Source organism: Microcebus murinus, chromosome 18 (assembly GCF_040939455.1).
Source record: "Microcebus murinus isolate Inina chromosome 18, M.murinus_Inina_mat1.0, whole genome shotgun sequence".
Lineage (NCBI taxonomy): Eukaryota > Metazoa > Chordata > Mammalia > Primates > Cheirogaleidae > Microcebus > Microcebus murinus.
In genome coordinates this window covers 45323345-45343824 of record NC_134121.1, presented here as the reverse complement: position 1 = coordinate 45343824, position 20480 = coordinate 45323345, and the positions used below count along the sequence as shown (strand labels likewise).

The window sequence follows — 20480 nt, the reverse complement described above, 5'->3', positions numbered from 1 at the left end:
GGGCGCAGTGGCTCACGCCTATAATCCCAGCACTCTGGGAGGCCGAGGCAGGCAGATTGCTTGAGCCCAGGAGATTGAGGTTGCTGTGAGCTAGGCTGACGCCACGGCATTCACTCTAGCCTGGGCAACAAAGGGAGACTCTGTCTCAAAAAAAAAGAAAGTAATTTATAATAAAATAATGTATCTCTGCATGTAGAAGATCAGGCTCGACTACACATGAGAATGTAAGTTGACAAACACACACGATCTCTGTGACTGGGGTGTTGTGTCAGTGACTCACTTCACACAGGCCAAGTGGTCACCAGGACCAGATTTCCTGAAATGGTAAATGATCCTTGGTAAAGTTCTTTGTTTTTTTTTGAAACAGAGTCTCATTCTGTTGCCCCGCAACTAGAGTGCAGTGGCATCACCACAGCTCACTGCCACCTCCAACTCCTGGGCTCAAGTGATCCTCTTGCCTCAGCCTCCCAAGTAGCTGGGACTACAGGCATGCGCCACCATGCCTGGCCCTTGGTAAAAGTCTCATGAAGACCAAGCCTAAACTTCCTGAGGATTGCATGGTGGTTTTATTTCTGGAAAATTCAATGTACACCATATTAAAACTGTTCACAAAAAGATGTGAGTAAAATAGATCTACCTTCCAGGTCTGACAATTATGAAACAGTTTCTCATGCAAGTGATTGTCCAGAAAGAGAAGAGCTGAGAGGTATTCTTGTTTTGGAAAGTCCTTGTTGAACACTTAGCATCCCTGACCTGTCATCCATCAGATGCCAGAAGCTCCAATCTTGTGACAACCAGGAATGGCAATGGCCTCAAATATTTCAAAAATGTCCCCTAGAGGGTGTAATGCTTCTGTTCAGAGCGACTGTGGGGCTCCCTCTCAGGGCCTGCTGTTTAACTGTCTTTGAGATTGTTTTACATTGTGATGTAGAGATCTGCAGCCCTTACTAGCACGTGTGGTACTCCTCATGAGGAGATATTGTAGATATTAACAGTTCCCTTTTGAGGAGCATTCTGTTGTTACAAACAAGGCTGCAATGACGAAGGCCGAGTTCATATGTCATTTTGCACTTGTGGGAGCAGGCGACTAGAGAAATTCGTAGAAGTGGCCTGGCTGGGTTTAGATTTAGAATTTTGATAGTTATTGCCCAAAGCTACCTTCCAGGGAGGGACATTAATCCACACTCTCCTAGCAAAGCAGAGCTCTGTAGCCAGTTTGGCTCATTTTATAAATGATGAAGCCAAGGCTTGGAGTCCTTAAGATACCTGCTAGCAGGTGGCAGCTAAGGTGGGAAGCCAGGTCCCTGCCTCCCATGTCCTCTATTCTTGTGGCATGCAAGTGGTGCTGCTGCAGCGGAGTGTCAATTGATAAGGGGACAGGGTGGGAACCTGTCTGGGTCAGGCAGGTGAGGGTTCAAATTCTGGCTCTTTCATTTGGGTGATCTTGGTGCAATTGACCTCTGGGGGCCCCCCTTTTCTCGGCTGTAAAATAGGAGACTGTTTGGGGACAAACTGGGTTTTACTCCACACTAGGAAAGTCGTGATACACAAGAACCTCAGTTTCCTCCTCTTTAAAATGGGGAGAATAATCTCTTGGCTGTTCGCTGTGAAAGTGCCAGGTAAACAAAAACTTTGAGGTGATAAAGAACCTTAATGGGGTCTGAGTTCTTTCCTTAAAAATTATTTTGTGCCATTTCTGAACTCAGCTTAAGGATGGAAGGGAATGGAAAGCGCTCTTTTGACCAGCACCACTTCACAGGCCACACAGATCGCTCTCCCATTTCCCAAAGCTGGCGTTGCCAAGCCGTGAGGAGCACTACCGCCATTTCCCAGGGAAAGCTAATAGTTGGCCTGTCGGCATCCACGTGCTAAGCCGGCAGCCTGGGAGCCTCCAGCACCGGACAGAACCAGTTGGGGCCTGAGGGGCGGGGAAAACAGTGACGTAAAAGCCACGGCCTACCCCTTCTTAAAGACGCAGGCTAGCACCCCGTGTTCGTGTTTTCTGTGTTGGCACAAATATTCCCGACGGCGCTAAAGTTTTAAAGGCGAGGCGGGCGGTGGGGTCTCCCGGGCGAGGCTGACCCGGGGAGGAACGCATCCCCCGAGAAGCGGGTTCGGAAACGCCGCCCTGGGAGGCAGTCTGCGGGGGTGAAAGCAGCGGCCGGTCCGAATCCCAAGCTCGTCGCTTCAGGCCTGTCTTCCTTTCTGTGAGATGAGGCAACACATGTGAATAGCCACCCGGAGTTTTGGAACTCGGAAGAGACAACGACGTGAGAATGGCCCACGCAACACTGTCGCTTCCTGTCTCCCCACGCAGCGCGGGTGCAACGTGCCCGAGGGCCACGAGGCGCCCCCGGGCCCGCCGCTGCGCGAACTGGCTTTGAGCTGCGGCTCGTCCCTCGCCTGCAAGCGGGGATGGTGCGAATCCCGCCCGGCCAATCTCCGCGCGGCCGCGACTCCTCGACGGGCAGCCCGGCAGGTAGACTTGCGCCGCGGCTGCCTGATCTTCTTCGCCTTGAAGCCTCGTGGTCGCCGCCGCCGCCGCGCAGCGCGCGCTGGGCAGAGGGACGCGGTTACTTTCGCCGTCCCGAGCGTTCGCAGGGGCAGTGGGACTCCCGCGGCGGCGCTCAGCCGGGTGTCGGGCGTGGGGCTGCTGAGAATACGCGGCCAAGTGCAGTGCCGCTGCCCGGTCAAGCGCGACGCGGAGACCGCGACCTTGGCCCGCAGCTCTCGAGGAGCGCCGGCGGGAGCAGGGGCGGGAGCACGGGGGTTCCGGGCCGAGGTCGCGAGCGGGCGGAGCTTGCGGCTCTCCGGGCGTGCAGCTGGTCGGCCCTCCAGGGGGCGGGGCCGTGCGGCGGGGTCTGGGGGCGGGGCCGACTCAGCGGCTTTCCGAGTCGGCCTCGGTGCTGGGCGAGCGCGCGGAGCCTGCACCGGCCGCGGAGCGGCTATGGGCCGGCCCGGCCCCTGGTGCCGCGCCGCGCGAACACCGGCCTAGAACCAAGTAGGCGGGGCGAGGCCGGGTCTGGGGCTGGCTGAGGGCGGAGGCGGGAGTAGGGTCTCTCGGGGATCCCAGGAGCCGGGGCTGGGGGCCTAGAGTCGCAGGCCGTCAGGCCAACGTAGTTTGTCTCACCCGGCGGCGGGTCCGGGGCAGGGAGTGTCACCGGGGGTCGAGGAGAGATCCCTTTTCCCCGATCCTGCTCCCCAGCCTCCCGGCTGAGCCCCGGGCCTGTACTTGCGGCAGAGGGCAGAAGGACTCCTTCCCAGCCAGGCCGGGGCCTGACCCGTGTGGCCTCGCGAGGTGGGGTGCGGGGGAGCGCCGGGCACCCCGGCCGGCAGGCCCGAGGGGGCGATGGGCCCTTCTTGATCAGATCCATTTACCCGTTTCCCTCGAGGCCCGGTCCCACCTCTCCACGCCCGCCCTCGGGGTTCCACGTGCCCGCCGCGGGGCCTGGTGCTGGAGTGGAGGGCGCGGTGGCTCAGGTGTTTCGATATTTGGACCGAAGGGCGGAAGCCCGGATCTGCGCTTAGGCGGTGCAGCGTTAGCGCACGTAATGGGGCTGAGGGAACAGCCTTGGGCCATCATTACCATTAGCCAAAGGATGGCTGTGCTAGCTTCCTTCCAAACTGCTCCCGGAGTGACCTTGGGCAGGTCACTTGCTCTCTCTGAGCCTTAGTTTCCCGGTTGGCAAAGTGGGGCTGATGCTAACTTTAGAAAGCCCTAGTCAGGGTATTGAGGTAATTCATGCTTGGTGAGTGATGGGGGCGGGGGAGGTTAAAGTCCCGCGCCTGTGCCTCCTTTCTGGCCCAGCTCCTGCTGAGTTCTGTTTTGTGAGCTGGTGCTCCATTTGACTGAGGTTTGGTTTTCAGGACTGAAACTACAAGATGGCTGACCAGGACCCCGGGGGCATCAGCCCCCTCCAACATATGGTGGCCTCAGGCGCTGGGGCTGTGGTCACCTCCCTTTTCAGTAAGACCTGGGGAGGTGGGATGCGGGCAGCTGGGTATTGGGCAGACCAGACATTGGAGGCAGCTTGGTCCTGGGGGAGGGGTCACAGGTGGGGTCCTGAGTAGACCTGCCTCCTCTTGCAGTGACACCCCTCGATGTGGTGAAGGTCCGCTTGCAGTCTCAGCGTCCATCAGTGGCCAGTGGTGAGTACCTGACCCTGGAGCCAATGGGAGGTGGTGCCTGGGCAAAAGAAGGCTCTCCCAGAGATGGGGTTCCTGGGGTGGGTGGGGGGGCTCTCCTAACTTGAGGGGTTGCTTTATATTTTAGAGCTGGTGTCTTCCTCTAGACTCTGGAACCTCTCCTATGCCAAATGTGAGTGCCCCAAGCTATAGGAAGCCTGGGAGGGTGCAGGGGAGGAAGAGTCCCCGTGTCCCCAGGGCACCAGTGGGTCCCATAACCATGGACCAGCACCTACTTCCAGGTCACCTCAGCCAGCAGAGTGTCCACACAGGGATCTCAGCCTCTGCTGGCCTTCCAGGGTAGGGGCTCCCCACCTCCCTGCAAGGTTCCAGGGACTTGTCATCCTAATACCCCCTGCCTTTCCCCAGTGCCCTCTTCTCTCCGATCTACAGGGAAGTGTCTTTTGTACTGCAATGGTGTCTTCGAGCCCCTGTACCTGTGCCCAAATGGTTCCCGCTGTGCCACCTGGTTTCAGGACCCTACCCGCTTCACTGGCACCGTGGTGAGGAGCAGCTGTGGGACCACAGCATTGCCCAGGGGTTCAGTCTGGCCAGGCAGCAGACCCAGGAAAGAATGGGTAGTGCGAGGCATGTGGAGGTAGCCCATTCAGTTTGGTAAAGGCTTCACAGAGAAGGTAGTGGCTCCAAGAGGTTTTGAAGGGTGAATAGGAGTTCACCTGACTGGGGAACTGCATATGTGGAGGCCTGAGGGGCTGACCGCCTCTCAGCAGGACCCAGGGCTGTGGGCAGAGGCTGAGAATATCAGGCAAAGGCCCAGTTTGGGCCAGCCCCATCACAGGCTTCCTTCATGTCCATCTTCCTCCCCCTGGACTGGCGTCCCCGCTTGGCCAGGATGCCTTTGTGAAGATTGTGAGGCATGAGGGCACCAGGACCCTGTGGAGCGGCCTCCCAGCCACCCTGTGAGTAGCCTAGTCCTGCGCATTGTCCTCCCCTGGTCCCCGCTGATCCCTTGCTCACCACTGGCTGGCTGGGCAGGGATGCATAAGACTCCCTTAGGAGTCCTAGCTAACCACTGTCCACATCCCCAGGGTGATGACTGTGCCAGCTACCGCCATCTACTTCACTGCCTACGACCAACTCAAGGCTTTCCTGTGTGCTCGAGCCCTGATCTCTGACCTCTACGCACCCATGGTGGCTGGGGCACTTGCCCGCCGTGAGCACAGCCCTGGGCCCTTCATCTCGTCTGTCCCCACCTGTGCCCCAGCCTCTGCCAGGCTGCGGGGGAGGGGGTATTCCAGGCCCCCAGATCCTGGGGCAGCAGCTGGGTGATGCCACATAGGGCCTGTGACCTGACCTCTCCCCATTATCCCCCCTGCAGTGGGCACTGTGACTGTGATCAGTCCCCTGGAGCTTATGCGCACAAAGCTGCAGGCACAGCATGTGTCATACCGGGAGCTGGGTGCCTGCGTCCGTGCTGCAGTGGCTCAGGGAGGCTGGCGCTCACTGTGGCTGGGCTGGGGTCCCACTGCCCTTCGAGATGTGCCCTTCTCAGGTAGGCACCTGGGGGGCAGGGGATAGGGTAAGGGTGATGATGCACAAGGGTCTACTGCCAAGTCCCTGCTTTGTTACTGCTGATCGTGAAGTCACTTTTCTGAGCCTTAGTTTTCTCATATGTGAAATGGGAAAGTATCTTCCCAGGTTTCTGTGAGCTAACTCTACAGGGACCTGTTACAGGGCCTGGCACATAGCAGACAGCCTTGTGACTGGGAGGGAGTGCAAGATGGGGGGTCTGAGGCCCACCTCCCTCCCTGCCCCCATCTCTAATGAGCGTATGCCCCCCAGCCCTGTACTGGTTCAACTATGAGCTGGTGAAGAGCTGGCTGAGTGGGCTCAGGCCGAAGGACCAGACATCAGTGGGCATCAGCTTTGTGGCTGGCGGCATTTCAGGGACGGTGAGTGACTGGGCTGGAGGTGAGGCTATTGGAGGTGTCCTGGGGGCCTGAGGGTTGTTGGAGATACCGGGAGGCGAGTCCCTACATAGTAGCGCACAAGCTGTGTGTGCGGGAGCACGCTTGCTCTCTTTGCCAGACCCTGTGAGGCCCTTGTCCCTCCCAGCCCCAGAAACCCCTGGGATGCAGGGGCTGGGGGTTCTGGGACTGGATCGAGCCCTTCCCCACCCCCCCCCCAGGTAGCTGCGGTGCTGACTTTACCCTTTGACGTGGTGAAGACCCAACGCCAGGTCGCACTGGGAGCGATGGAGGCTGTGAGAGGTGAGGGCTGGCCTGGCAGGGGTGGGGTGGGCAGGGCGTGAGCGAGGTGAAGTGGGGTCTGCTGAGCCTGAGCCGCCTCGCGTTTGCAGTGACACCCCTGCACGTGGACTCCACCTGGCTGCTGCTGCGAAGGATCCGGGCTGAGTCAGGCACCAGGGGACTCTTTGCAGGTGAGTGTGTGTGTGCAAGCACCTGTGTGTCCTGCCCTGGGTGGGTGGACGCTGACCTGGCCCCCTCCTGCCGCAGGCTTCCTCCCCAGGATCATCAAGGCCGCCCCCTCCTGCGCCATCATGATCAGCACTTACGAGTTTGGCAAAAGCTTCTTCCAGAGGCTCAACCAGGACCGGCCCCTGGGCCGCTGAAGGGGAGTGAAGCAAGGACCCTGTCTTTCCACGGATAGGGCGAGCAGGAAGAGGAGACTGAGCCAAGTGCCTTTTCCTCAGCATGGAGGGGAGGGCTGTTTCCCTTCTCTCTTGGTGACAAGCCCCGGGGGATAGGGCTGCCCTAGGGGCCGCCCAAGCCATCCTCAGACACAGCTTTCTCCCCACTCCTGAGGATCACCACTTTCCCCCTCTCCAAGTTCAAGACCAAATCTGCTGTCTGTCCCCCACACCCCTGCTTTGTGTTTCCCTTTGTGTTTGCTGTAGCTGGGCCTGTCGCCAGGAGCCCAGAAACCCTGGGCCTGGCTTAGTCTCTCTCACCCCTGTTAATTCCTTAAGTCTAAAGATGATGAACTTGTGCCTGGTGCCTGTGACTGTGGAGGCCTGGGGTGGCTGGGGAAAGTGCGCCTTGGAGGGGGGCGTGGGGGAAGTGGGCCCTTCATTGCAAGAGATGGCCTGGGAGGAGCCCTGGGCTGGCTGTGGCTGCCGGGGTGACACCCACAAAGAGGACCTCTCCAACTTAGCAAGGTCCACTTACACTTCAGTGTCAGCAAAGGAAGAAGGGTAGCTTACCTGCCAGGCTCTGGCCTGACAGTTGGCCTTATGGCTGGTGGCATCTCAGGGATGGTGAGTGACTGGGCTGGAGGTGAGGCTGGCAGAGGCACCCTTGGGAGGCCCAAGGGTTGTTGGAGATGGTGGGGAGCAGAGTTCCAGCATCTCATCAGCTGTGTGTCAGGGAGCACGTGGGCGGGGTCGAGTGGGGTCTGCAAGTTTGGGCCAAAGCTGAATTGCTCAGGCTAGTGTCAAGGATGGGGCCCCACCAGAGCACATCTCCATCCTTCCCCTGGGGTGCTCAGCCTCCTCTCAGCCTGGGTCTGAGCAAGTTATTAAAGAATGTCAGGTTGATGGGTGCTTATGTGTCTCGGTCCAGCCCTGAGCAGACCTAATACTTGGGACACTTCGTACGAAAGCCACCACTCCTTGCGCTATGGCCCGCCTGCTCCCACAGGGCCGGCGCTAGTTCTTTCTGCCGTTGGTTGTGGGTCAGGCCCCATCCAGCTGCCCACAGATGAGGCTGCCCTCAGTCCTCTGGTTTTTATTCATCTGATCCCCTCAGACACCCTGCCCCAGGCGCTGGGAAAGGAGTGACTCCAGGGGACACATAGAATAGGAAAGGCATGGGGCGTGGGGCTGCAAAGGAGGCTGGGCCGCCAGCTCCTAAGGAGGGCCGGGGAGATGAGCGAAGGGGAGTCCAGAAGGGAGCTGGCCAGGCATAGGGTCACTGGAAGAATGGAACAGGCTTCCCCAGGGGACTCCTATGACCTTGGTACCCTTGACTTCCTGTTGCAGCTGCAGCCCCTGCCTCCTCTGCAAGAAGCTAAGACAGGCAAGAGGAGGGGGTTGTCTTCCCCCAGAGATCCCTGGCTGGGTGGGCAGCGTTCTCTGGAAGGGTGGCCTGGATTGGGGGACTTGAAGAAAAGTGGCAGATGTCCATGGCCCCTGGCAGGTGGGGCTGGCACTGCCCATGCCGTTCCTCAGCTGGGGCTCAGTGCTGGGCTGCCCTCGGGACTGTCGCTCACCAGGCACTCGTTGGATTTGAAGCTCGCCAGGGACTTGCAGCTGGGGATGGAGGCCAGGGAGCCGCAGAGGCCCAGCATGGAGGGCGTGGGGTCCTTCCCTGGGGAGAGAGGGTGGGTGAGGCCGGGCCAACGGGACTGCATGTGTGTGAGTTGGGAAGGGGGTGGGCAGAGGAGGGGCAGCCCTCGTGTCCCGCCCCCCTCCCCCGACTTTCTTGATATCTTCTGGAGCATTTGCCATGTTCAATTAGACCTTAATTAAGCACCTGCCCATGCCATGCACAGTGCTGGGGACACTGTATTGTAATCGTCAGTTTATGTCTCTGTCTCCCCCTGAGGTTCATCCTCTCTCTTTGTCCATTTATTAAACACGCAGTGAGCACTTGCTCTGTTCCAAGCACTGGGGATACAGAGAACGGACGAGACACAGTCCCTGCCCTCACGGAGCTCACAGTCTGGTGGGGAGACAGACACACAGACAATCACAAACACAGTGTGACAGGGTTACAAGTCCACAGCCTGCCTTGTCTTAGAGAAGATCTAGGGTCATCCGATACAGTGTGGTTGGTTATAAAAAAGAGAAGACAGGAAATCCAGGCACAGGGAAAACTAGGATGGGTAAAACCAAGATGAAGCCAGGGGTGAGGTCAACACAAAATGCATGCGTTGAAGTCCTGGGCATTCGCTCGAAGGGAGCCACTAATTTGGCTCTGAGCTTCCTGGCAGCCAAAGAAAAGGGGGAAACAATGGTCAGGCAAGTAGTACACAGTGTGCATGAGACAAGAGCGAGTCAGGCTGAGGAATCCCGCAGTTTGTGAGCCCCTTCAGGATGTCACGACACCAAAAAGCCATCGCACCCTCACCATATGCTGACACTGGTGATTATTTTGATCGACACCCCCATTTTACAGATGCAAATGGACTCAGCAAGGTGAAATGATTGGTGGAGCTCACATAGCCAGGGAGGCACAGCCAGGATTTGCAATGGGTTCTGCCTGACATCCCAATCCAAGCTCTTAATTGCTGTGCTAAGCTCTCAGAAAGGGCTGAGCGAATGAGGGAACTGGACAGAGCCTGGTTCCAAGGCTTTGCCTCAGCCCTTCCTGGAAGGGTGCTGGGTGACGGGTTGGGGGCGCTCACCGATGGGGCCCCAGGGCTCCTCATCCCGCTTGCCCTCTCCCAGGCGCTGGGAGTCGGAACTCAGACTAGCTTCAGCTGACAGCGGCTCCGAGCTCATGAAGCTGTGTCTGCAGCAGAGCAGAGAGCTGGTGTTCGGCAGGGGCCAGCCGCCACGTCGCGTTGCCCTTCTTCCCCGGGGGTACTGGCACTCAGGCCGGAGGCTGGCCTGGCTGGAACTTACCTCCGGTAGAGCTTGGAGTTGCTGGCACCCTCCGCCCCATTGAGCGTTCCCAGCGAAGGCCATTGGTTGACCAGGGGCGTGGTGAGCTCCTTGCAACCCTGGGCCAGGGGGGCGTGGTCACCGGGGATCAGACCTGTCCTGGGAGGGGGAGGAGGGGTCAGGCCTTGCTGGGAGTGGGAGGACACGTGGGGAAGGGAGATTCAACAAGGGGTGGAGAAGGGCCTAGAAAAGAAACCTGAATAGCAAAAGTGGGGATACCATGTTGGGGTCGGTGCGGCAGGTCCTGGAAGGCAATGGACGTGACCCTGGGGTGGAGGGGTGATGGGCGCTAACACCCACAGCTAGAGGGAGTAATGGAGTGCTGTATGAGTCAGTTGGGGTGATGGGGCATCAGTGGAGAAAAGCGTGGAATCCCTGGAGTCTTGGGGGGTCATGATGGAAAGTCAGAGTGACCAAAAGGTGTAGGGAAGAAATGTTACAGGGATCGGTAGGGTTGGGTCGGGGGTCACTGTGGATGATGACAAGGGCCTGTGATGCAGATCGGAGGGGTGCCGAGCAGTGGGAAGGGCGCAGTCACGCTGAAGGTCACTGAGTAACAGCAGAGGTCCTTGTGAGTAATGCTGGGTCCCTGCAGTAATGTTGGATGGCCACTCTGGCCGGTGCCGGTAAATTGAGGGTGAAGGTGGCGCTGTTGGAAGTCACTGGATCTTATGTTGAGGACAATATTAGAAGGTCATTGCGGGGATCTTGGGGTGGGGCTGGCCAGATCCGAGGAAAGGCGATACGAGAGTCGATGGGGGCTATGAAGGGGTGCAGCGGGGTGACGTGGTCGGGGTGGCGGGGCAGGGGCAGGGCAGGCGGCGGCGCTCACAGCTGCTCCTGCAGCTCCAGGATCACGCCTTCCAGCTCCCGCTTCTCACGCTGGTTCTGCGCTGCCGCCTCCTCCAGCTGCAGCTGCAGCCGCCGGTTCTCCGCCTCCAGGTCCTTCAGCTGCGACTCGCGCAGACGCACCAGCTCCTCCAGGTAGCCCTGCGGGGCGCCGGCTCAGCCCCAAGCCGGGCCAGTCCCGGCTGCGGCCCGCGGGGCCCTGTCCCCCGCCCCGCCCGCCCCCGCCGCGCACCTTCTGCGCATAGACGATGCGGAACTTCTGCTCCATCTTGTGCCACTTGCTGTACCAGCTGTCCTCGTCGGTGACGAGCGGCAGGTACGGGTGCTCGGGCGAGTTGTCCTCGCTCGTGCTGCTCTCGGCGCTGTGCCGCTCCTCCTCGTCCGTCAGGTAGTCGTAGCTGGGGGAGGGACCAGTGGGCACGGCCCGCCCCCGCCCGCCGCGCGCCCACGCCAGCCCCCTCGGCAGTGGAACCAAGATGTCCCCGTGCCTGCTCTGCGCACCCACCCCAATAATCGGGCTGCTCACCTCTGGGTGAACTTTAGATAGGGCGTGTAATCGATGACCACGGGGGTCTTCCCGTCCAGGACTTCACCCTTTAGACAGAAGCTGGGGCAGAGGAGCCACAGGGTTGGGGGCGGTGTGAGGGGATGGGGGTGTGGATATTGTGCGGGAGGCAGCCCCCTCCACCACCACCACAAGGCAGACCCCACCTGAAGTCGATGGCGCTCAGTCCGATCAGCATCCCAGTGAGGACCGTGGCTTCTTCCCGCAGCATGATGGCTCCAGAGTCATAGAACCGTCTGTGGGACCAGGGGAAGGACACAGGGTGCAGCATCTCCTAGGGAGCCCCCACCCACCGGACTTCTCTTGGGCTCTTACTACAAACCTGTCCTGCAGGAAGGAGGTAGCTCCCTCCCCATCCCACTCAGGAGTGGATCTTGTCTCACCCTCTCAGGCTGGGGCTCACTGGGGCTAGAGCTTGGTCCCCACCTACACCAGCATGGGCATTTCCTGAGAAGAGACTCCCCCAATCCTCTGAGCTACCCTCTCTGCACCAAGTACTGGGTCATCCAGATCATTGAAATCACAAAACTGAGTCTTAGTCATTAGTGCTTGGCATACAATAGGTGCTCCAAAACTATGTCGATGTGAACTCTGAAATGCATAGACTGGGGATAGAATGCAAGTGAAAACATCGGACTGGGTGTGGCCACTTAGGAGCAGGAGGTATTGTCCCCCACTGTGCCCAGACAGCTTCAAACACATCTTCCCACACTGCCACATTCTGCCTTGGGACCCCTTTGCCCCAGGGACCAAGCCTCCTTGTGAACTCACAGCCCTGGGACTGAATCCTGCACGTTGGGACTCTGGTCCGTGGGTAGCAAGTACAGACCTGCTGCCACTGTTTGGAGAGCCAGTAGGACTGTGTGTTGGGAGTCATGGAACAAAGCCCACAAGTGAAAGGGCACGTGGTTGAGGCTCCTCCAGAGGTTGTCCAAGGGCAGAGTTATGCATGACAGGGCTGGGGCGGGGCAATGACGGTGGGTAATGGGCCATAGGATCGAACTTGGAAGTGATGGTGGTGGTGCTAAAAGTGTATTTCCGGGACTTTAGACCAGGCTGGAAGAGGGAAACTAGCACTGTATGCTGGGACTTGTAGTCTAGGTACTGAAGTTGCCGCAGGAACTTAAGGATCAGCTGTTTAGGCAATAAACGTGCATTCTGGGGCCTCTGGTCTGAGTTGCCTGAGAGGTCTGACCTGGTGGTCCGGGTGTCCCGCAGAGCTGTGGTGATGTATTCGGACATGCGCTTCTCCATCAGTGCCACTCGGATCCATGCCCTGCCCTGGAAGGCATGCTTACCTTTGCTTGCTGCCCCAGAGGGATCCACGTGTCCAGCATCGGGTGTACCCTCTTGTGTAGCCTTCTCCCCAGTGCTGTGGGCAGGGGATAAGGACCAAGGAGCAGGCAGGGCCCCTCTCCCCACTTCCCTGCACGCTCAGGGCCCCTCACCTTGGCTCGGGCTGTGCTGATGTTCTCCATGTTCTCAATGCTGCTCACGCAGTTGTTGGGCACTTTGCTGCAGGCCAGCCGGATATAGTCCCAGAAGCCCCGCTGCCCGTCTGAGCTGAACCAGCTCACTGGACCTGCTGGGGCACAGGCTGAGCCAGGGCAGGGAGAGGGCTCAGCAAGACCAGGGAGTCTGGAGAGGGCCCATGCTACGGGGTACTCACATGCATAAGGATAAGCAGACACACACACAGTGCCTCCCCCAAATGCATGTGCACATACATGCATGTATGCAAAGGGCATGCCAGCAGGTAGCTGCAGGCCCATTGATGGGGCTGTGGGCAGAAGACCTCTCCCCACTTCCCAGCTCTGTGCATGAGTGTCTGTGCATGGCCCAGATTGGGGGCCAGGGTCAACGATGGGGTTCAGAAATCCATGGAGTACATCAGGGGCAGCTGGTAGCTAAAGGTGAGAGGCGGAACAGCTAGGCAATGCAGGGCAGGATCCCGAGCCCACCTTTGAAACGGTGGCTGAGGATCTGCTCTAAAATGGCTGCGAAATTAACAAACTCCTCAGATGAGTCATCGATGGGCTCCGCTGTGTACTTCTCCAGCAGTGTTTTCACAGAGAACCTGGGTGGGGCAGGGAGACGGACAGTGGGGTGCCAGGTGAGGAGACAGGGTGATGGTGATAGGGGAAGGGTGCCAGGCAGAGAGAGGAAGCAATGGGCAGAGAAGTGTCGGGAAGGGTTTGGATGTGGTAGGGAGGCAGAGGGGAGAGAGGAAGAGACAGGTGAGATGACAGTGACCATGGAGGTGCCATATCATGTGGCATGAGAGGGTGGCAGGTGGGGAGGGAGGGTAACAGGTGGGAGACTGATTGACAAAGTGGGTGACAGGAAAGGAGACAGAAAGGAAACTTCGGGAGCAAGGAATGAGAGGGGATGACACAATAGGTGGGAAGATGATGCACCAAGAGCCCCTTCCTCCTCCACCACCCTTTGGAGTTGAATTCGCCGTGCGTGCGTGCCTGTGTGTGTGTGTGTGTGTTGGGAGTCAAGTAGGAGTTAGAAGCCAGTTTGTGCTCCTGCCCTGAGCTGTCTTCTGCTATTGCCAGAACAACCTTCAGTCCATTTTGGGGACAGGGGTCACCTGTGCCAGGGCATGTGAGCTGGCACCATGCACAATGGAGTGTGGGTATGCGTGGATGGCCAGGTGGGCTCCCAGCATACGGGTGTCCCCTTCCCCCTTTTCCTTCCTGGCTCAGCCTCCCACACACCAGCTGCCCAGAACAGGCAGTGCAGAGCTGGGTGGGGGGCAGGGGGAGGTGCAGGGAGGGGACATGGACAGCAGATCCCTGGAAGGGGTTTGGGGGCTCAGACACTGGCTTCTCAGGGAGCCCAGGCAAGCCAGTGGAGCTGGGGGACTGGAGCCAAGGTGCCCCTGCCTCTCCACAGTGCTGTCAAAGCCTCAGGCTCCCTCTGCAGTCTCTACCCCTGCAATCTCCACCGGCCATCCCTGCAGTGGGCGGGGGCAGCGATGAGGACACAGCCTCTAACATCCCATTATTGTCCTGTTGTGGGTGGCAGAGCAGAGGCAGGGTGTCCAGGGATATGACAGCTGCTTGGAACTGTCTTTTTTTCTTCCTGTGTTCATCAAGCCCTGTGATATGCCAAGCACCATACTTTGCATGTGTCACCTCACCCATCATCACCACAGCCCTTGAAGGTAGGACCTCTTGTTAGCACCCTCATCCCCATTTTACAGATAAAGAAACTGAGTCCAAGAGGTTAACCAATCTGTTCAGAGTCACACAGCTCATGAGGGGTCAAGCAGGTGTGTCTGATTCCAATGCCCTTGCTCTTCCTGCTACATCTCGTGGCATCCTAGTGGCTGTCACTATTAGGGAGGCCCTCAGCCCCTGCTTCTCCACCCTTTGTGCTTCACTCCAGAAGGCTCTAGCCCTGGAGCACTGGCCTCTGAGGTCATCAAGCCAGTGGTGCAGTGGAGCCTGTCTGTCCCCCCAGAGTTGGTCTGGCCTGAGATCAGAGCTAGGTAGTCTTGGAGTTGCACTAGGGGGAGGCAGCCTGCTGGATTCAAATCCTGCTTCCTTGTGACACTCACATGGCCTTGGTCCCCTCTCCGAGGCCACTCTTCCCAAGTGCAAACAGAAACAATAACACAGTAACACCTGCCTCATTAAACTTTGGTTCAGATCCCAGGCAGGGCTGGGAGAAGGTGGGGGTACATGGGTTACTGGGCAGGGGTGGTGAGGTGCTGGGCCCTGCGTGGGAAGCTGGCCCTGCCGGGAGGGAGCCTGTGTTTGGGGCATTATCTGGGCCTCACTATGCGCCCCCACCAACTGGATAGTTGCTCCTGGTCATCTGGGTCAGGTCTCCATGGGGGCCAGGGTTGGGTTCAGTGTGGCAGCCATCTGGTATCTGTCCTCAGGGTGCTGCAGAGCTGGTCATCACCCCCGGAACCCCATGGTGTGCTCCCTGTGAGGAAGTGCAGCGGCTGCTGCAGGTTACCATGGAGACAGGGAGGCCAGGGCCCAGGGGAACCCATGGCCTGCTAAAGGGAACTGTTCTGGGAGCTGTAGGCAAACCACGTGACAGTGATGAGGCAGCAGGGGCCTAAGGGGTTTCTGAGCCTCTGTCATGTCCCTGATCCCCCAAAACTCTATCCTTCACGCCCCAGCTCTAACCCCCTCCAGTCTCCCAGAATCTCTGCTTCTCCAGCCTTGGCCAAGGAGAGTCCCCTCCTTCCCCCACGTACTCAAGGGTCTCAGCTATCCTGGCAGGCAAGAGAAAGGACAGGAACCTAGTGAGTGAAGAGAGAAGAGAGGGACAGGAAGAGTGTCGTCAGGACAGGGCTGTTTCTGTGCAACGACACTGGGCTGCTCCTGCATGGATTATGCCATCACCATTCTTTGGTGTGGCTGCCACATCCAAAATGGGGATGATGGGGCACCCAGGGTCCCAAGTGGTTAGGAGATTTCCCCAAGGTTGTGAAGCTTATAACTAATGAAATAAGAGCTTCAACCGAGGACCATCTGGCCCCAGAGATTGAAATCTTTGTTTTGCACCACACCAGCAGGGCCTGGGGGGATGAGAGTAGAACAGTGGCCTGCACTTTGGGTTGAGCCATTGCTGCACTCACTCCTTCCATACGTTCCAGCATTTTTAAGGAGGCCTGTGTGCACAGCACTGTGCTAGGCACTAAGGACATCATGCTGTGAGAAAGACGCAGTATGGTCTTGTGTGTGCCCAGGACCCCAGAAGGAGGGATGGGAGCCAGGGCATCAGGTGGGCACTGATTCATGGAAGAGCAAGGCTGAGGCCTGTGTGCAGGCAGGTGGGGCTGGCAAGGGAAGACGACTGAGCCCTGCCCCCAGGAGCACCTGCCTTCAGAGGGCAACACCCTGTGGGCATGAGGGCAGGGGGTTGCAGGTGGAGAAGGCAACTGGCTTGGGGATCCCAGTGGGAGAGGTGAATGGGGATGGGGTGGAGGAGGGGCTGCAGAAACAGTGGCTGAGCACCTGGCCATTTCCTGGGCAGGGCAGGGCAGGGAGGGTGAGTCACTGCAGGGTTGAAGCGGGAAAAACCACTTCCTGGGCCCTAAGAAAGTGGGAGAATCTCCCAAACCTGCAACAGTTCCACCCTCAGGGACCAATGGCCCTGCCCTCCCAATCTCCTCTCCTGAAACCCAGGAGCCCCAAGCTCTCAGTCCCTCCCACAGCATGTGCAGTGGGAGGGACTGAGACTCAGGGGCTTTGCCCACATGCCCAGTTGACCCTGCCCATCCCTGCTCTGGGATTCAATCAGGGAATGAAGTCCCAGGAAAGCCCATCCTGGAGAGGCCAGGCTGACAGGGTGGCAATGAGGGTACTCTTGGAGGGCATTCAGTCCCCCTCATGGGTTCCCTGCTGCCCACCCTGCCACCCTGTCCCAGCAAGGGAGACAACCATCCCCACCCCTCCCCCTCACACATGTCACTTCCTGGTTCTCACAGGAAGCTGCAGTGCCAATTAGACAGCCCTCACCCCCAGGCCCCAGGCCCGGCATAGGCCGGGCCTGGCCTAGAAGGGTAGGGACCAGACTTCCAAACCCCCTCCGGGTTCTGGGCCTAGGAGGGGCAGTGGACGCACTCCTCTTAACCCTTTGCTCCGCAGCGGCCGTGGATGCTCCCAAGGGGACGCTCAGTCCAGGCTTCTGCAGCCCGCTCTAAGCCCTCTCCCGACCACCCATCCCCCGCCCGCCGGCGGCGCCCACCTGCACACGGTGATCAGGTTCCTACGCTCCACGGCCACGTTGCGGGAAGACGCTTTCTTGGAGGACAGCCCCAGAGCCATGGTGGTCTGGACAAAGCTCGCTTCCATCCAGATGTGCGGCCACAACTGCCGCCGCCCGCTGCCCCCCACCCCGTCCGGCGCCCAGGACCCCTCGCCGGATCACGACTGGGCCCTCTGCCCGCCAGGGCCCCTGAGCCCCATCACGGCCATCCCCCTGCCTCTGCGCCCAGTGTCCGGCCCCTGCTCTCGGCCCGGGCGGCTATTCCCGAGCAAAACAAGGCCGGGGAGGGAGCTCTCCGAGGTGCTGAGCCGGGGCCCGTCACCCCCTCCCCCAGCCGCCCGCCCCCCTCGGCCAGTGACGTCAGGGCCCTCGGGCCCCGCCCCCCAGCAGGCCGGGGACCAATCCGCAGAGGGTGCAGGGTTTGGGGGGAGGGGGACGGGCTGAGGCCCTAGAGAGGGCGGAGGGGGTCCCCCGGGACGCAGAGATTGGAAGGAGGAAGAGGGGGCCTGCGCTCCACCCCCACGCTCAAGGCCGGGATTCCTCGCCTGGCGTCTCTGAGCTCCGACCCTTCTAGTCCCTCGTTTCTGACCGTGGTCGGTGTCTGTCTCCCATCTCCCCCTGCTGCCCAGGAACCGAGATCCTCACCTCGCGTACCCTCGCCCCAGCCCCGCCCCCACGCCCACCCGTGCCGCCGCGGGGTTCCCAGCGAGGCGGGGGCTGCGTTCCGGGAGCGCGGGTGGCCCTAGGCTGTTAACCCAGGAGGCTAAGGAGCAGTCGAGTGACTGCGTATCTGTGGGTCTGTGCCCGGGCTTGACTTGTCTGCACCAGCCAGAGGCGGGCAGCCTCTCCTGGGGTAGAGGATGGGAATGCAGGACAAGCCATAGGAACCCCGTGCCTGGAACCGCTCAGGCCAGAGTGGGGAGCAGGCTGGCAGCTAAGGGCTCTGGACTCTGTGGAGGTTCCCTGCGGTAGAGCTGATGCCCACGGTGGTGCCAAGGCAACTGGAGGGGGTGGCAGCCAACCCCTCATACCACCCCAGGGCCAGCTTGCCTAAGGTTAACCCCTTGGCTGCCACCATTGCTGCGTGGTGCCATCAATGCTCTCTGAATGGGGTCTTTGATCCTGGGCAAGGCCAGGAGCGCCCTGCAAAACTGGTTGCAGATTTTACGTGGAGGTGGGGGGAGTGGAGGCACAGTTTGGCTTCCTGATGCCCTTGGCCTCCTTATTGCTCTCTCACATCCTAGCTCCCTCCTGATCCGTTCCTTTATTCAACCTGTTCCAGGATTCTCAGCTGGATCCCCTTTCCCTCATTGAAGTCCCCAGCTCCCGCAGAAAGCCTTTCTGTGCTGATTAAAGGGGCTCTACTCAATTTCTCCATCTGCCCTCAGGAATGCTCATCCCAGGGCTCAGCTCATAGCTATTCTCCAACCCTCCTGCCTACTCAGTTCACCTTCTGCTGTGCTCATGGACAGCCAGTGTCTCCACACTGATTCAGAAGTGTGTCTGAATATGCCAGCAGGCAGGGACCCTCTGTTAGCACAAATGCAGGATGATGAGCCACCATGCCTCCCAGCATGGAATCTCAAGCCTCAGCTTCAATTCTTAGCTCTGGGACTCAGTCTTGGTCTTTTTGGTCCCTCTGTCTCCTTCCCCTTGCCTCACCTACAGAAGTCCCTCTTATCATCTTCCTGACTCCAGACTGTGGGGTGCTTATGATGTTTTGGGGGAGTTATTTTGTTGTTGTTGTTTTCAGTTTTTTATTGTGGTAAGATGCACATAACATAACATTCACCATTCTAACCTTTTTTAAGTGTGCAATGCAATGGTATTATATTCATTCATAATGTTGTGCAACCATCACCACCAGCCATCTCCACAACTCTCTGTCCTGTGAAACTGAAATTACACCCATTAAAGAGTAACTCCTCCTTCCCCCAGTCCCTGGATACCGCTATTCTACTTTCTGTCTCTATGATTTTAACTACTCAAAGTACTTCATGTAAGTGGAATCATACAGTATTTATTTATTTGTGACTGGCTTATTTCACTTGGTGTCGTGTCCTCAAGTTTCATCCATGCTGTAGCATATTACAGAATTTCCCTCCTTTTAAAGACTGAGTAATATTTCCTTGCATGGGTATACCACATTTTGCTTTTGTTTTTTTTTGAGACAGAGTCTCGCTCCCTTGCCCGCGCTAGAGTGCCGTGGCATCAGCCTAGCTCACAGCACCCTCAAACTCCTGGGCTCAAGCAATCCTTCTGTCTCAGCCTCCTGAGTAGCTGGGACTACAGGCATGCGCCACTATGCCCGGCTAATTTTTTCTATATGCATTTTTAGTTATCTAATTAATTTCTTTCTATTTTTAGTAGAGATGGGGGGTCTCACTCTTGCGCAGGCTGGTTTCGAACTCCTGACCTTGAGCGATCCGCCAGCCTCGGCCTCCTAGAGTGCTAGGATTACTGGCTTGAGCCACTGCACCTGGCCAGGCTAATTTCTTTCTATTTATTTATTTATTTATTTATTTATTTATTTATTTATTTATTTATTATTTATTTATTTGAGACAGAGTCTCGCTTTGTTGCCCAGGCTAGAGTGAGTGCCATGGCATCAGCCTCACTCACAGCAACCTCAGTCTCCTGGGCTCAAGCAATCCTTCTGCCTCAGCCTCCCAAGCAGCTGGGACTACAGGCATGTGCCACCATGCCTAGCTAATTTTTTCTATATATATTAGTCGGCCAATTAATTTCTTTCTATTTATAGTAGAGACAGGGTCTTGCTCTTGCTCAGGCTGGTTTCAAACTCCTGACCTGGAGCAATCCGCCCACCTCGGCCTCCCAGAGTGCTAGGATTACAGGCATGAGCCCCCTCGCCCGGCCTTGGTATTGGGTTTCTAATGAAAATATAAGTTCTGGCCTCCCTCTCTCTCCTTGGTGCTGTCTTACCCAGAAGCCTTCCACCATGGGATAATGTAGAAAGAAGGTCCTTGCCAGATCTGGGCCCCTTGACCTTGGACTGTAAGCCTCCATAACTGTAAGAAATAAATCTGGGTTCTTTATAAATGGGGCCAACTTCATCCTTGTACATGTGGATATCCAATTTTCCTGACATAATTTGCTTAAAACAAAAACAATTAAAGAAAACCCTGGCCTTTCCCCCTTGAATGTTCTAGGCACTATTGTCATAAATCATTTGATCATTGGCTGGGTGTGGCGGCACCTGCTTGTAGTCCCCACTACATGGGAAGAAGGATTGCTTGAGCCCAGGAGTTCAAGTCCATCCTGGGCAACAAAGCAAGAACTCATCTCTAAATCAAATCAAATAAAAAAATTTAAAAATAGTTTGATCATATATGTGGGAGTTTACTTCTGAGCTTTCTATTCTGTTCCATTGGTCTATATGTCTGTCTTTATGCCAGTACCACACTATTTTGATAACTGTAGCTTTGTAGTAAGTTTCAAAATCAGAAAGTATGAGTCCTCCAGCTTTGTTCCTTTTCATATTCTGATTTTTGTGAGAATCATTTTTTTGCTTTTATTTATATTTTTATCACCTAT

The 20480-nt window shown here is 57.7% G+C and overlaps 2 protein-coding genes across 10 annotated transcripts; one reads left to right on the top strand and one right to left on the bottom strand.

The window, feature by feature from the left end:
* The first annotated feature begins 2059 nt into the window (after window positions 1–2059).
* On the top strand, window positions 2060–7155 carry SLC25A39 (solute carrier family 25 member 39). 3 transcript variants are annotated; one of them, XM_012786723.3, is made up of 12 exons: window positions 2060–2479; window positions 3868–3967; window positions 4090–4149; window positions 4274–4318; window positions 4555–4688; window positions 5038–5105; window positions 5235–5359; window positions 5525–5698; window positions 5989–6098; window positions 6335–6416; window positions 6506–6586; window positions 6663–7155. In XM_012786723.3, the coding sequence occupies exons 2-12, from the start codon at window positions 3883–3885 to the stop codon at window positions 6776–6778; spliced, it is 1080 nt and encodes a 359-aa protein (XP_012642177.1). In that variant the 5' UTR covers window positions 2060–2479; window positions 3868–3882; the 3' UTR covers window positions 6779–7155. The 3 variants fall into 3 exon arrangements, with proteins under 3 accessions (XP_012642177.1, XP_012642179.1, XP_012642175.1); XM_012786725.3 differs by lacking the exon at window positions 2060–2479 and adding an exon at window positions 2850–3001 and having other exon boundaries at window positions 4579–4688; XM_012786721.3 differs by lacking the exon at window positions 2060–2479 and adding an exon at window positions 2850–3001.
* A 722-nt stretch (window positions 7156–7877) lies between these two features.
* RUNDC3A (RUN domain containing 3A) lies at window positions 7878–17259 on the bottom strand. Of its 7 annotated transcripts, none has more exons than XM_012786717.2 (11): window positions 16905–17257; window positions 13148–13263; window positions 12635–12783; window positions 12382–12467; window positions 11333–11422; window positions 11148–11228; window positions 10854–11019; window positions 10605–10762; window positions 9734–9871; window positions 9514–9620; window positions 7878–8474 (listed from the first exon to the last, which is right to left on the bottom strand). In XM_012786717.2, exons 1-11 carry the CDS (start codon window positions 17009–17011, stop codon window positions 8332–8334), a joined length of 1341 nt encoding a protein of 446 aa, XP_012642171.1. In that variant the 5' UTR covers window positions 17012–17257; the 3' UTR covers window positions 7878–8331. The 7 variants fall into 7 exon arrangements, with proteins under 7 accessions (XP_012642171.1, XP_075850726.1, XP_075850727.1 ...); XM_020280903.2 differs by having other exon boundaries at window positions 8200–8474; window positions 12635–12768; XM_012786719.2 differs by lacking the exon at window positions 7878–8474 and adding an exon at window positions 8713–9092 and having other exon boundaries at window positions 16905–17259.
* Between the last annotated feature and the right edge of the window lie 3221 nt (window positions 17260–20480).

Excerpts from the sequence above, each read along its gene's own strand:
- SLC25A39 (XM_012786723.3), top strand. The coding sequence starts at position 3,883 with ATGGCTGACCAGGACCCCGGGGGCATCAGCCCCCTCCAACATATGGTG. Across the intron at positions 3,968-4,089 it reads TGTGGTCACCTCCCTTTTCA|TGACACCCCTCGATGTGGTG; the intron begins GTAAGACCTGGG and ends CTCCTCTTGCAG. Across the intron at positions 5,360-5,524 it reads GGCTGGGGCACTTGCCCGCC|TGGGCACTGTGACTGTGATC; the intron begins GTGAGCACAGCC and ends TCCCCCCTGCAG.
- RUNDC3A (XM_075994611.1), bottom strand. The coding sequence starts at position 17,011 with ATGGAAGCGAGCTTTGTCCAGACCACCATGGCTCTGGGGCTGTCCTCC. Across the intron at positions 13,264-16,904 it reads AACCTGATCACCGTGTGCAG|GTTCTCTGTGAAAACACTGC; the intron begins GTGGGCGCCGCC and ends TGCCCCACCCAG. Across the intron at positions 10,763-10,853 it reads GCATCGTCTATGCGCAGAAG|GGCTACCTGGAGGAGCTGGT; the intron begins GTGCGCGGCGGG and ends GGCGCCCCGCAG.